General features: G+C 42.0%; 1 protein-coding gene across 9 annotated transcripts in view; it reads left to right on the forward strand.

Moving 5' to 3' along the window:
* Positions 1-13601, forward strand: part of LOC126869185 (dystrophin, isoforms A/C/F/G/H) — a 439586-nt gene that overhangs the window by 75915 nt on the left and 350070 nt on the right. For all 9 annotated transcript variants that reach the window (XM_050625398.1, XM_050625397.1, XM_050625396.1 and 6 more), the window contains one exon: positions 7297-7395. In XM_050625398.1, the coding sequence (XP_050481355.1) occupies positions 7297-7395 (99 nt within the window). The remainder of the gene's footprint in view (positions 1-7296; positions 7396-13601) is intronic.

The following is a 13601-nucleotide window of genomic DNA, read 5'->3' on the forward strand; positions in this document are numbered from 1 at the left end:
CACGAGTTCCGTTGTCTTTCTTACGTTTCTTCCGATCTTCTTAACGATACTTTATGGAATTTAACTTTTCTTTCATTTTGGTACCCCTTCTTTCCCTTTAGGTACACCGGTTTTATCTTAATTTCTATTATTTCTACTGCGCCTATGAAATATCGTTTGTGCAAAGTTTGAATTTACGATTGGAAAAACTGGCATGGGTATATAAATTTAGCATTTGGAAAAAGTTAAAGATTAAAAAGAGTTACATTTTTCGAGACTTATATTATATATTATTACATTATATTTTCTTTATTCCATTCGATTGATTCCAGATTCGCTAATTCTCATAGGTCTATTATAATGAAGCCAGTTAGCAGCTAGAAAAGTGCACTGAACGTGCGTAGAAATCGTCGAGATCGAGCGATATAGAGCTTCGCAGAAATTACGTTAAAATCTTCTTTGAAAAAAAGAAAAAAAAAAGAAAAAAAATGACATTTCGTATTCATCGGCCTAATAGAACGATTAGAGAGACGTTTCTAACGGGAACGTACGGTAATGTTGTAGGGAGTTGACGCGTTTAGAGACAAACGTTATTTAAAATCGCGAATGCGGCTCTTTGGATGCGCGTTTCGCGAAGGTACACACACGAACGTTGCGGTGGAATTCGAGTCGGGCAACTAACGGCACTGGCTCGGTCGAGGACATTTAAATTCATACGCCGTGGCAACGGGCAATCTGCTCGCAGAAATAAGGGGTAACGCGCGTTCCATGCTTCTCAAAGTAGGAGGGACAGTCTAACTGGATAGCGGAACGAGTCGCTGAAATTAATTCCCCTTTCGATATTCGTTGCTCGGACGCCGATTGATTTCCATTCGAGTGGAAAACGCGTTCCGGGTAAACAAAAATCTCACGGTGTGTGCTTTTAATCGTGCGTTTCGACTGCTTACCCCGAAACGTCCATGTTTTTGAATACAGTTATGTACTTTTAGGGAATATTAAAAAACCTGTACTCATATGATGCGCTCTACTGGTCAAAAGTTTGGAATCGCTGCTTTTGATAGGAAACAAGAATTTAAGAATTCTATCATCGTAGAAAATTTTAATAAAATAAAGCGTATCGTTGTTCGCAGTTGTAACGTTAAATTCAAATTACTAATTAATAGAAGCAGCGCGAAAATATCTGAACGCTTACCGTATCAAATCTTTATAAAAGTATTAATATGTCGCTCAAGTTACGAACGCAGTTTTAGTCACAGTTTTAGATAGTTCAAGTGGAAAAAGGAACAAAGAACTTAGTCTCGCTGCTAGGGTGGAAAGTAGCTTTCTTCCCCAATTCCACGATCTCGAAAGAAGTAAACGACGAATTCGTCGTATTTCTCTATTTGTCTCGTGTCTCGAAGAAATCTCGCTGGTTCTCGCAGCATCAGCTACGATTATTTGTTGCGTCGAACGTTTCCACCTACGTAGTCTTACGTAGTCGGGAATAGCTGCGTCTGAAATATGCCGACAGCGAAAAATTCCGAAGGAGCTCGATTCTGGCGGAATATTCTGCCACGGTCGGCATGAGTTCGGTTATCAGGGACAGGAATTAGATTTGTGTGACGCCGGTGGACAGCGCGGAGACGGCGCAGAAGAGCGCCGAACCGCTCGTGCAGCCGTATAACTCGGTCAATTTTATCGAGTTACTCTCCCGTTTCTCTGCCTTCGCGGCGCCCTGATCTTCATTCGTCCCATACTCGAATCTGGAACGTCTTATCGAAGTGGCTGCTCCGACAGGATGTCCGAAATTTCCTCGACACGACCTTCTCTTATAATCTCCATTTTCCTTCTCTTCGTTTCTTTTTCGATCGTCTTTCTTCCTTTTCTACTTCCATTTTTTCTTTTTTCTTTTTTTTTTTTTTTTTTTAAATCAGATTCCCCGTGCTGGAAAAGACCGCTCCTCTTTCAACCGAACTTCATATCTCTCCATTATGAAATTTTCGTTCGTCAGTCGCGCCACGTTGTACGATAGCCAGGTCCGTCGACTTTATTACGTGTTTGTGCTACTGGCAGCGTTTGGATTCTATTTGTACAAAACGTATTCTTCGAGAAGTTTGCCTGTCTGCAAACAATGAAGTTGCTTCGGGCGACTTGTTAAAATATTGTTCGCCAGTTGAGTGACGGAACTACTTTTCTCACATTTTGTTTCGAGGCAATAAAGACCGTTTCTTTTGGACAGATCTTCTATCCTGACTTTAATAACCATTCTGATCAAACAACGCGTCTGTGTAAAAGTCTCCTTTGACTTTTCGCTCGTATTTTTATCGTGCCTTCTTGCGATATTTTTTTGCACTTTGTTTAAAGCTTGTACGATAGATTTTTCACGACGTTTGAAGAAATACTGTCTTTGAGAGACGTCCCTGCTTATAAGGAGCGCATTAACATACTAAAACACGGGTATCGTCTCTATTTACTTCATTTTCGGTGCAATTTCTTCGCCCTTACGTCATCCTCGCTTGTCCTTTTGCGAGGTTCCTTTGTGCAACGATCCGTGTACCGATTTATCAAGCTCCTTTTAACTCGTACCGCGTGCTATATTGTTGCCGCCTGTTGACGCTACTTTGCACGCTCGCGCATTTCTTCCTTTATCTCGTGTAATTGTGTCGCGTCGCTTCGACGATTGTCATTTACGTGTTCCAGTGTAACTACTACTAAATACGTTCGACTAACGGGAGTATCTCGATACTTTGAACAACTTTTGCTTTTTTAATCTTTATCGTTTTCTTAGATAATTTTCTACAAATAAGCATGTAAAATGTTCGTACGTGAAATAAATTTAATTCGGTAGAGACCAATTGCGCGAATTCTGTACGCGTTCTACATTTCTTCATCGATCCTGAAGTGGAAGCGAAAATCCAGGTAGGGTCGGTTAAAAGTTTAGGCTTCTCTGTGCCGTAAACTTTCTCTTCGAACACGTGAAACTTGGCATTTCCAAAAATAGCGTTCTAAATTCGAAACTCGGCGTCCTTAATGGAGACACGTTTGCGCCAGTTTCGTTGAAAGCGTGTCCTCGTGTAGATGGGAGTGTGACACTTTACGGCTTACACAAGCGAATTTCTAGTCGAACGGCCTAGATAAAAATTCGTAATTATCTCGGTCGGATAGCTTTTATTGTCATCTCTGCTCGTCTATTGTGTCGATTGTATGGTACGCTTTTCCTATTTGCCGAGTCAACAGTCAGACTCGAGGCTCGGTCCAACGTCATAACAGCTACCTCCCTTCTTCCATTTCCGGCTATGCTGTCTCGCTGACAAGTATTGTGCTGTTTGCATAAAGCGACGAGAGGCTTCGAGGTAACGAGACTCGAACAGGAATCGCAGTTGCCAATGAAATTCTATTTTGCCCCGTGTTAGGCCTCGTTTCGTGCACGCTATGCTACTTACAGGATCGATTTACTCGGTCGTCATTGCCTCTTCAGACCGGTTTCTCTGTGCAACCAGGAAAAAAGAAAGACGAAGAAACGAAAGACAAACAAAAGGGCACCCCTCGCAAGAGGAAAGTAGGTTGCAGTATTTTTAAACGGGCTCGATTTAAGACTCAATTTATTCGCGTTACGTTTGTCCATACCGAAGTTTTTAAACTACATTTTCCATTCACGACAAAGAATGTGATATAGAGAGGTACGCGTGTTCTTTATATCGACACCAGGATTTCGTCCATTGGCTTCCTTCTGGCCACTCTATCCTTCTCGGTCGTGCATCGTGTTTCTAGACCGTAGCTTCTTTCCATCGTGGTACGTACAAAACCTCGTTTCTGTGTCTCCTGGCGCAGGAACTATTTTGTACCACATTTTCCTTTGAGAAGGCCGTGGTATCTAGCTTATTAGATTCTTGTTGGTCGTCTCGGCGACATGTTTTCCTATTTGACGCGTATGGTACCCTCGTGTATTCGCACGTTGTGCAAGCCCTGTCAACCTTTCCTCTATATTAAATTCGCTCTGGTCCTCGATTTACCTTCGTTTCGATGCCATTTCGTTGTTTCCTTCGTTTCTCGTTATTTGTTGCTTTAAAACGTTCGTATTTCGAAGCTGAAAAAACGCAAGCCAGCCAGGGGATGAAAAGGAATTTTTTTTTTTTTTACGGGAGAACAATCCATAGAGAAAGTAAAACAACGATGGCGAACGATGCGGTTGGAAGGGCGCTCGAACGTTGGAGAAGAGTCGTTGAACTTTTCACGCAGAAGTACGCCACGAATGCCGGGAAGTTTCGGCCGTTTCGTCGGAAGGAAACAGAGACGAAACGCGATCGATCCGATTCGTTTCTGTTCGAAGCGAAAGTAATTCCAATTTCATCGAGAAATTTAATATCGATACTCCGTCGATACAGTTGGCCGGTGTTTCCTTGGCTATCTCGAGGATTCGAGATTGATCTTTTAGCGTGTTCCATTAACAATCCTCCGACAGTTCCGCTGCAAAAGCGCGAACTATTTCTCGTTATCTTATCGATTCCTCGGGAATTATTTCCGAATTCTTCTCGCTTGGAGAAAAATACGGCCGGCCGATCGAAATGGCTATCGAATAAAATGGATTCTGTCTATTTTTCATCGCCCGTCGAACCTTGTATCGATTCGTCACAGCTGCGTTTATATTTCAAATTAAGCCGTTCGTTTATTTCGAGCGATATCGGCGGAACAAGTGGAAGAGGTTCGATATAGGTCAGGCCGAGCCACGATGATCGTTCGACTTTCAATATTTTTAATTCTGTCGTCTTGTTCTCGTTCACGCGAACACGGATAAAATTTTCTGAAACGTCGAATGTCGTTGTTCGCTGTGTTACATCAACGCGTTTCCACCACGGCGATCGAGCAACTCGGAGGAAGATTTTAAACACGATATCGCTGTTGCGAAACAAATTTAATTTCAATTGTCCTCGTATAGTACGTGCAGCTTTGTTCGTCTAGCTTCGCGAGGATACCCGAGTGTGTGCTCGTGGTAAACGTTTTGAAGCGTGCACTGAAGAGAAAGTTAGTCAAGAGTGAACTGTATGACTAAGAAGCCAAGAATGTTTGAAGTCAACACGAAAGAAAGAAAGAAAGAAAGAAAGAAAGAAAGAAAGAAAGAAAGAAAGAAAGAAAGAAAGAAAGAAAGAGAGAAAGGAATCATAAAAAAATATTTACCTACAGCTTGCAGCTATTACTCGCATTGTTTCCTTCGTCAATCGTCTTCGGAATTCCACGTTGCTCTGAAATTCCGTACGACAACTGTGTATGTGCGACGATAATCATCTTTCTACCGGGCGCATTTTTCAGCAGGTCAAATATCAAATCTACTGTCGCGTGAAAAGTCTGGTGGCATATATACGAGGACTGGCAGGAATATTTTCTTGCTCGTGTATACATATATATTCTTCCACCCTCCTTGGCTGTGTGCTCCCTCGGGACAGCCGGGGGACGACGTCTAGGCCTTTCATTTTCATCGGGCTTCTCTCGTCGAGGCTTTTCAAGAAGGGAGGGGAAAAAAGTACGCCGTGAAGAAAACCACATGAGAGATATGATCGTTCTTCGACAACATGCACTTAATCAGGTCGGCTTTATGTGGAAGCGGAGGGCTAAAGTGAAAGCCAGAGAGGAAGGACACTGGCTCAGATACGAAGCTCCGACAGACTCGTCGAGGGGGGAGAAAATGTCGAGCCGAGCGAGACCTTAATTTCCTGTAGCATTCCGGCTTATCTCTTTCGCGATTTATCGACCTACCCCGAAAGTTACACGCTCACGACTCGCAGAAACATTGGTTGTCCTCGAACATCCGTTTCCTGGCTGCGTTACCCGGCATCCGAAGTCGATTATGATTGTTCGTTCACTTTTTAGTGGCTCGTAAACGTCGTTTCCTTTTTAGATGGAGATACGTCCGCGTTGCCTCCAGATCGGCAGAATTTTCGCAGTAGAAATTATTTCGCGGGTCCTTTACCAACAATATCGCGAGATTTTTTCCAACGTTTAATCTAAAAATATCGAAAAATAACGCCATAAGCTTATTAACCGTTCTTGTAGAGACATCGAAGCCGAGTGGAAATTAAACTTTATTTTTCTCGACCTGGAACGACGATTCGTTCTACGAGCGTGGTTCGATATTACGAAGCAAGAGCTCAATAAATACGAAAAATACAATTAGCGAAGGAAAATTGTACATTGCAGGTCGTTCAACCTTCGTACGCATAACACGGTCTATCGAGCACGTTGAGTAATGCCTGTTGTTCTCGTACCGATAAAAGCGTACAAGCTATTCGTTAATCCGATGCAAAGAAAAGCTGTATGGCCATACGACAGCTTTGTCTCGGCGCATCCAATTCGATATCAAGCTTTCGAACGTTCCTGTCGCATTTTTTCTAGATATCGAATGGAGTAAATCTTTCGAGGTGGAACAAAAAAGTAATTATGCGTTTGGAAGCTCGCGGTTTTCTATACCGATTTCAACATCGAACTGTAATTAAGCAATGTATCCTTGATATTTAATTATGCGCGCTGCTGCTGGCTTTCACGGAGAAAATTTATTGTCTGTTATTATTGAAATGTGAGGTATTCGCGGTGAAATTTTCGTTTTACCACGATAATCCCGTTACCAGAGACAATGCTTCGTAATTATAGGAACAATGCCCGAAAGACAATGAGACGTGGCGCGCGTAATGTTTTTGCTGTAATAACCGTGTATCGGTACGTTTTCCCTGGTCTCCTGCCTGATATCAGGAAACGGAGCGAGCCACTTACGGACAGGCACTCCCAGCTAATTTCCGGCTGTAAATACTCGATTCGGTCCTATCCTGTTCGCATCCCATTCCCCTTTGATCGATGTCTTCTTTCCGTTTCCATTCCATCACTTTCCAATATTTTTATTCCAACAGGGAATTTCTACGCTCTAGGGTAAAATAACCTTCTTCTTCATCTAAAAACGTATTCAGAGTATTGGGACAAAAATACGATAAGTCACATTCACCATTTTTATTCCACGAAGTCGGTATTAACATTCGGAATAATCACGGCAATTTAGAAATCGGTCTTGCGTTACCAAGATCGACTTCCTGTTTTGTTTTCGCGCTCACACGTTTCTTCGTTCTCTTCAAAGTTTTTGAAATATTAAGATAATCGCTTAGTTCGATAATTACGCCTTCGGATTTCGCAAAACTTCGTCAACTTTGTCAGCTACCGTTTTTAGAAGATGTTTATGCTCTGATACAACCTAATAGGTTGTTTTTATCTTTAATTGTAAGAGACTGAAAGTACGACAAGTATAATGATAATAAATTACAATGGAAGTATAATAATGATATTTTATCTCTGTTTCAGATACGCGACTGGTTGACGGTCGAAGAAGAGATGCTGCGAAAACAAGCCGTGGTCGTCGGCGATGTCGGCGAAATTATGGAGGCGCTTGATAAACAAATGGTAAGTAGATTATCGTCGCTCGCACGACAAATTCACGATTCGCTTTAGATGCGTAAGTTCTTCGTTCGTGCGCCGCGCCGTTCTTGCATTTTACATGACGTCCAATAGCTTCATGTTCATTTCCGTTCGCTCAAAGTTTTGCAAAATAGTTTCTAAATATTTAACGATGCTTGGAGTATTTATTAATAATCTTCGACCGTTTGATCTTCCTTCTTAATCTAAATTCTATAATAGTCCTTCTATCATTTATTATCGCAATGTAAATCTTAAACAGTAAGCTGTGTAAAAATCTCCTAAAAATTTTATTGTAGATTTATTGCACCTAAAAATGTCATTTTCCTCCTTTATCTTCCTCGATTATTTTACCAAACGTGTCAACCCTACGTGAATGCAGAGAACTAAGAGTTCCTACGTCGGCAAAGGCATGATCTGCAATATCCACGAGGGGATTGCAAACGAGCAGCTTCGTAGCTTCAACCCTTATCTGTACTTGGAGGGTAAAGCGAGAACCTCTCTGCGTTATCAGCGCAGAGTTTCTTCCCAGTTTGTCGATCGACGATTGCTGCACGGTAGTTTCAACGGATCCTTGTAAGCGAGGGTGCGATGGCGCTTTCTCAGTTTTCCGAGGGTTAAAGGTGGGGGTTTCTGGGGGTTTACTGACCGGGAAAACCCTGACATTGGCATTGGCATTAAGGGTCCAATGAACGCTGCCACGCCTTCCCATTTGTGCGTCGACGATACATTGTTGCTTCACGCGCAATAGTTATGCTCAGACTATTGATTACTCGTCCGTTGATTTGCTACGTATCTCTCGTCCACAAATTTTCCTCTTTTATTTCTTTTTTTATCTTTGGCTTCGTTGGAAAAATATTTTTTAATATTTTTATCGATTCTCTGTTTTTCTTCGGAGTTTATTATTTTTTCCACGATAAAATATCAAAACGAAATGCTTTAGATCGAATAATTCGACGATATCGATGCAAATTTGTATTCTCATCCTTATAAACGGATAATTACAATTTATGTAACGTTTGGTTTCTCGAAAGAAGTGTCCTCTTCTCCGAGGCTCTAGAAACAAGGGCAGTGCAGGCAAAGGAAAATTCTAGGTTCGATTTCCCGTGTTTTACATTAAAGATCGCGTTGCTAATATAAACACTTTTCAAGTGGAGCAAAGTTAACTTAGCCCGTTTTCTTTCCGCGAGTTCTATTTATTTGTTCCATTGATCGTTTCCATAACGGTAGCGAGGGTGAAAGGACCCATAAAGTGTGCTTTGTGTAGTATCAATGGTCGGTCGTAATCTTTTCAGCTCGGAGCAAAGCGGTGTGGGTTGGTGTTCGATAAAACTCGACTGAAGGAATTAATTAAATCTTATTGGCAGTCCTTTCGCGAATGCTCCTCTTCAATGGAGGCTCGTACCAGAACGAGTGCTTCTTCTATCTCTCGTCCTGTCCTTATCGAGAGCGCTTTTTCCTCGATTCGAGAACACCGCCGGACAGGAAGCGATTGTTCCTCGACTCCGAGGATATTTCAGATTTTTCCGTCTCTCGTTCGAAAGCGCTGAGAAAGTTCGGAAGCGAGCGAAGACAAGGCCCCACGAAGTTCGATTACCTTTGTATCTGTCGATGAATTTTGCGCGTGAAAAGAAAGAAAGCCTGTGTCCCATTCTTGATCAATGATAACCGGTTTCCACTGAAATCATATGGCGGCCCTTGTCTCGTTAAAGCGCCACTCGAATCGCTGGGACACAATTTCACAAGAACGGTAGAAAACAATAGGTCGGTTACGGCGGTGTTGTTATTGATTTCCGATTGGAGGAAGCCGGAGCAAAAGATATGGAGAAATGAAAGAGCCACCGAGTGGAAGAGGAAGGAAGAGATAGACAGAGAGTTGAGACGAAGGTTTTTCATAATGCATAGAGGAATATCAGCACTCTTTGAATAGCGCTGATTACTGGAATTAAAATCATTCGATACGCGAAACTGGAGTAATTAAACCGGCGAGGAATAGAAGCACAGGTTTCTAAGGAAATACGCGATCGTACGCGTATCACTTTTTACGTCGTTTCTTGTCTCGTACGTCGAAATGGTAATCTACTTATCCTACATTAAAAAAAAGATCTTAATTAAGTACCAACGATAGATAGAAACGTAGGATGAACGTGTACGTAAACTCCGAGTATCCGAAGGCTAAATTGCAGATGGTCTTTGATTTGTCATTTAAAACGAGGAGGATGTACGTTCGAAGGTGCGTCGTCGACGTTTTCGTGCATATATTACGCGATGTTGCGCTGCACTGAACTTCAGTCAATGTAACTGTGTCACTTTGGAAGAGCAGCGTTGAAATTCGAAAGCGTTAAAATTTGAGCGACTCGAACCACCGAGTTGGTCGGAATCGTCGTGTAATTTGAACTTGTAATTGGATATTAAATCAATGTCTCTGTAGAGTAAAACGGCAAATTATCGTCGGGTATATCGCTGAATATTACAACGGTTGTTTGCGCAGTCGTTTGATACTGTAACGATCGACTTTACGCGCTAATTAGTTTACCTTCGTAGAGAGACACGATCATCGAATTACTATGCATATCCTCGAATCCTTTTCTACGTTATACAAATTACAAAGATCGCTTCTACATCGTAGTTGCAGCAGTATTCGCGTTAGTCATGTCTGTAATGCGTGACGTAACTGCACCGCCCCTGTTCTCTGCTTTTCCAAACGTAGTAGTAGAAGAACATTCCTTCCATCCAATATTACAAGATCGTCGTTTTGCCGCGCCGAGTCGAGGCGAAATTTCCTTAAAGAGGTAGCACGGTCCGGTATCTAATTACGCGGAGTTTTGACGAACTTTCTCCGGCCAACTTCCACAACGATTTTCGCAATTAGTGTCTCGCTCGAGTCGGAGCCGGCTAAATTGAAATTACTTTCGAATTATTTCGATTCGAGCTGAAGGGAAAGAGAGAGAAGGAGAGACAGAGAGAGAGAGAGAGGCGTGAACAAAACGATATCGGGATGAGGCTGTACGCTTTTACGCGCGTCACGCACGTCTGAGTCAAGTTCTCGAATTCGCCTTGCAAGCTGTTGCAGACTGGAACGGGATATTTAATTGCCGTTCCTTTTGTAGAACGTTCTCGCGATTACGAGCAAAGAAATGGCAAGTTTTTCCGCGAAGGCCAGACGTGGTAGATGTTGGCGAGCTGAAGTCACAGTGCTCGATTTAGTTCGACCTCGTTAAAGTAATATCGCGCGAGGAACGTGCGCATCATCGCATTTTTCACGTCGTCGTGTGCATACTCATAAACGCGCGACCCATTTTTAATCCAACGTCAAAGGTCCTTTTTCGATCGATTTTTCCACCTCGTTGCGTTCTCTTTCCCTGTTTCTCGCTTTATTCCTCGTCCCTTTTTCAGTAATTGTGCAATTCAGTGACCTTTCCCAATTTTGATTATCGAACTCTAGTCTTTTTTTTTTTTTATTGAAATTTGTCAAGCTCCCTCGATCGATTTCTTGCTTTACCGATGAACTACGAAAGATTTTAAGAGAAAAACCGAGACGAAATAATTGAATTTAAGAATTTCTCTTTATTCACGGATTATTTATTCCGTGCAATTGAAAGTTCGACAGGATTTTCGACTGACTCGGTCAGCGTGTTTTCGATTTTAATTCGGGTCCGCGAAATTTGTCGGTTTCGGGCCAGTACGTAACGATAGATCTACGCGGTGATACAACAGTTTGAAAAAACGTTCGTACAGATAAACTTGAATTTGACGCGCGACGTAAATAAAATTTGTATGGCGAGAGGCTGTAAAGTTACTTTGAGCGAAACGTTTGTTCTAATTGTTTCGCGTGTAAATCAAACACGCTGTCCCTCCATAAATTGAATCGTACTCACTGACGTCTAACTTTGAATCGCGTATACAACAGGCAAGTCGATGTTACCCTGGCTCTTGTATTATTCAACGTGTCCAGGATTTTTATCCTTATCGCGCCTTTATCATATTTTCCGCTGTTTGCTTCCCACGCGAATACACGCGAATGAAATTTTGACGACTCGTTACGAAGTAATATATTCATTGACGATAATCTGATATGAGAATTCCGGTTGATACAAGGAATTCTTTGTGCTTGATATTTTAGAATTTTAAAGAATACCTTGACGTTCGTAGTATACTCGAACAATTGTCACAATGGAATATATTTTGTTTAACTTTATTATCATTCGTATAAAGTCTCAGAAATAACATTTCCAAGGAGAATTATTTGGTCTTAGCATTCGGCAATTATAGAAGGGTGGATTGCGTGTGCGCAGTGCGCATCTTCTTTATCCCCTCGACATCCGATTAGGTACCATGGCAGCGATAGATTTGACCTCGCGCTTGATAAATCGGAAATAACGAATGTTCTTTTTGTGCTAAAATCTTTCGAATCCACCGGTAATACCTGTTTTTCTTCTTTTTTCTCTTTTTTCTTAAGGAACAAAAGGTATCGAAAACTTTGGTGAATCGCTTTAAAATTGTTTAAAATATTCGAAATAATACATAAATCAATATCGGGTAATCCTGAGCGCGATAGCAAAATTTTCATTACGTTCGACCAAAAAATGGAAAATACAGAAAAAGATACGAGAAAAATTGGAAATTATTTTCTGTTTGGAAGAATCAAACGCAATTTTGTTTCATCCTATCAAATTTTCAATTTCCAACCCTTCGGTAACGAAATTGCTGCGTCTGTTTTGGCGATGGTTTAAAGCGCTTACTAAACGGCACCCTCTGTACGCGAATTTTGTGCCCCGTAGGCTTTATACCCCGTAAGCCATAGAAGAGAGGATGATACATATATACATATACATATACATATACATATGCATATACATACACATATACATACATACATACATACATACATACATACATACATACATACATACATACATAAGTATATAAAAATGTATGTATATATGTAACGCTATTATATATATATATAATACCGTTTCCTAGCTACCACAGATGCCCATGAAGCTGCGAATTTCAGTCAGTTTCTCGGCGGGCTTCCATCGAAATACTCGCGCTGGAAAATCATACGGCCATGTTTTATTAACCAGGAAAATTTTGATTATTCGTCAGTCGTGCTATTTGGTTCCACGTTTCGTCGTCCCCTGTTCTCTCTTTCGTAAAGCTGTTCATTTTCTCTGAACGTATTTCTCGTGCCATTTTGCGTTCCTCCATAGATTGATTACGTTCGTTCGTTGGTTTAATAAACGTAAGAGCATTTACATCAACGACGAGTATGTGAACGAAGAGGCAACGATCGATCGCAACGAGACTGCATTGCTCGACGAATCGAAGCGAACAGCCCGCAGAAAAATTTAGAAATCACCGACAGTTTCAAGATTTTTCGAAACCGTGATCGTTTCGGAATAAACACTCGTCGCTGCAGCCTACCGCGGTTTCAATTAATTCGACGACGCAATCGTGTACCGGAGCTGGTAAACTATTTACACGATATAATATCAAATTAACGTTCTGCTTTATCGTTACGCGCACCGGTGCTCGTTGTTTGAAATCGTTAAACCGTCTTTCTGATTAATTTACATTCCGCGTATATACGTACCGGGTGAACGAATGGAGAACGGTGCAGGTATCCGAAAAAGAAACAGGCCACGAAACTGTTCGTATCGGCGCGTTCGTTATACTTGCATTAATGAGGAATTCGCGTGGTAATTGTCGGGGCCACGGATAACCGAAGTTGCCGCGCTAATTTGCCAATCGCTAACGAACCTCTCCGACGAATCTCGTCTCTTGCGTTTCTCACGGCGTGGCGTGCAACAACGCAACGCGTAGTTTAGTTATCGGCGCGTGAATCCGATAATGTGATTTTGACGAGAGGGCGCCAATGAAATTTCGCCGACGATGCGGCCAACGAAATATGTAGCAAACGAAACGAAAATCGATACAGCCTGCTGGCCGGCTCGCTGCTCCTCCTCTTTGCCGCGCTCTGTTCCTCGTGCTCTTCTTCGTCTCTTCGTCTCTTCGTGAATGGATGCGGTGAAACGAGTCGCAACCGCCCTACTCGGCCTCCCTTCCACCAGATAAGAAGGATCGTGGCTGATTTTCCCGTTGTTTCGATCGTTCTTGTTCGTCGCGCGGTTAAATCGCGAAAGAGGAATGATTTTTCTCCTTTTAATCGAATTACGCGGACGAATTGGTTT

Source organism: Bombus huntii, chromosome 9, assembly GCF_024542735.1.
Source record: "Bombus huntii isolate Logan2020A chromosome 9, iyBomHunt1.1, whole genome shotgun sequence".
Classification (NCBI taxonomy): domain Eukaryota; kingdom Metazoa; phylum Arthropoda; class Insecta; order Hymenoptera; family Apidae; genus Bombus; species Bombus huntii.